Raw genomic sequence first — 1,575 nt, 5'->3', positions numbered from 1 at the left:
ATTAACAAGTTATGACCATAACACAACCCAAGTTACAACCAATTAATCCACCTCAATTTGACAATTAATCACTATCAATGAGCATGGACTATATATTTGAACCCCTTCCAACTTTCCAATGTCACACTACCCAGTTTTGTTATCTCTCAACCCCTAAACCCTAAAACAAAAAAAAAAATTCCGCCAAAAAAAAAAAAAAAAAAAAAAAAACCCTAAAACAAAGCCATGGCTCAATCAAGGAGTGCTTTATCTCTTTCCATTCTGTTCCTTCTGCTCTTGTTCATCCACTTTCCTGGTATAATTGCTCAATCTTTCACTAGCAATTTTATGTTGCACATTCGTTAAGTACCTAGATTGGGATGTGCATTCTACTGAAACTTTTTTTTGTTGGTGTGAAATAATTTATTAAACAGATTTGGATACTGTGCAAATTAAAGTTGTACCTGTAATTTACAATCTTTTTTATTTATTTATTTATTTATTTTTACACCTTTTAAATTGTGTAGGAGGGCCTATAAAGGTTGTTAGTGAGGATGAGAATAAGACCTGGTGTGTTGCCTGCAACCAATTGAAGGATTGCAAGGTGATACAAGAAGGAGGCTCATGCTATAACCCCAACTCACTCATTAACCATGCCTCAGTGGTGATGAATCTTTACTATAAAGCGGTAGGCCAAAACAGCTGGAGTTGTGACTTCAGAGGATCTGCTCTCATCACTCAGACTGATCCAAGTAATGAATAGACTATATCAGTGTTAACTTTATTTTACCTTATATGAATTTGCTCTTATGATGATGAATTGACTGTTCGGTCTTGCAGGTTATGGTAGCTGCAAGTATGCATAGCAGGTGTACAAGGTTTCTCGATTTTAATTGGCTAGAATAATTTGAGAAGAAATCCCCATTACTCTCTTGATTTGGTTTTTTTTCTAGGATTAATACTTTTAATCGTTAATGTTGTAGTAGTGTGAACTTTTCATTTGGGTGTACTGAGGTTGGTATTTTTCAGCAAAGTGATTCCATAGCTAGCCATGAAGTTCTCCTTATAATGTCTTGTATGGAAACACTAAAACTTCGTCAACAAGTTATAAGTAAACTCTGAAGTAGTACCATCTTCTGGGAAAGCTCGGAAGCATGTTCGGCGTAGTTTGTCAGAACCGTTGAATGTTTTACAGGGGTCATTTTAATTGGGTGATTCTAAGTGGGTCCTTCTCAACAGACAGAATTAACCTATTCTCATTGGTTCAGCCCTTAAAAGGTCAAAAACTGTCATGTCAATCTTTTCCCTCTTAAATGAATAGAAAGTGACTAGTTCGAATCGAAATAATTCAGAGCTGGACATTACTGGCTTCAAATCCTCTGTCCCAATTGCCCTATCCCCATCCTGTCCCTTCATTTTGATTGGTTGACAAAGATTAAAAAATGTTTATCTTAAACTTTGTTTCATTTTGTTTCATTTTTTAATCTTTGTCAACCAATTAAAATGAAGGGACAGGGTGGGGATTGGGTAAATGGGGATAGAAGATTTCCTCCCTTAATTAATCCCTCCAGGTGTAGCATGTAATCGTCATCCCCA

General features: G+C 35.9%; 1 protein-coding gene across 1 annotated transcript; it reads left to right on the top strand.

Moving 5' to 3' along the window:
* The first annotated feature begins 225 nt into the window (after positions 1–225).
* On the top strand, positions 226–845 carry LOC133731282 (glucan endo-1,3-beta-D-glucosidase-like). Its single transcript, XM_062158692.1, has 3 exons — positions 226–295; positions 507–731; positions 820–845. Exons 1-3 carry the CDS (start codon positions 226–228, stop codon positions 843–845), a joined length of 321 nt encoding a protein of 106 aa, XP_062014676.1.
* Positions 846–1,575: the final 730 nt, after the last annotated feature.

This window comes from Rosa rugosa, chromosome 2 (assembly GCF_958449725.1).
Source record: "Rosa rugosa chromosome 2, drRosRugo1.1, whole genome shotgun sequence".
Lineage (NCBI taxonomy): Eukaryota > Viridiplantae > Streptophyta > Magnoliopsida > Rosales > Rosaceae > Rosa > Rosa rugosa.
This window is presented reverse-complemented; position numbering and strand designations above follow the sequence as displayed.

Excerpts from the sequence above, each read along its gene's own strand:
- LOC133731282 (XM_062158692.1), top strand. The coding sequence starts at position 226 with ATGGCTCAATCAAGGAGTGCTTTATCTCTTTCCATTCTGTTCCTTCTG. Across the intron at positions 296-506 it reads CTTGTTCATCCACTTTCCTG|GAGGGCCTATAAAGGTTGTT; the intron begins GTATAATTGCTC and ends TAAATTGTGTAG. Across the intron at positions 732-819 it reads CATCACTCAGACTGATCCAA|GTTATGGTAGCTGCAAGTAT; the intron begins GTAATGAATAGA and ends TCGGTCTTGCAG.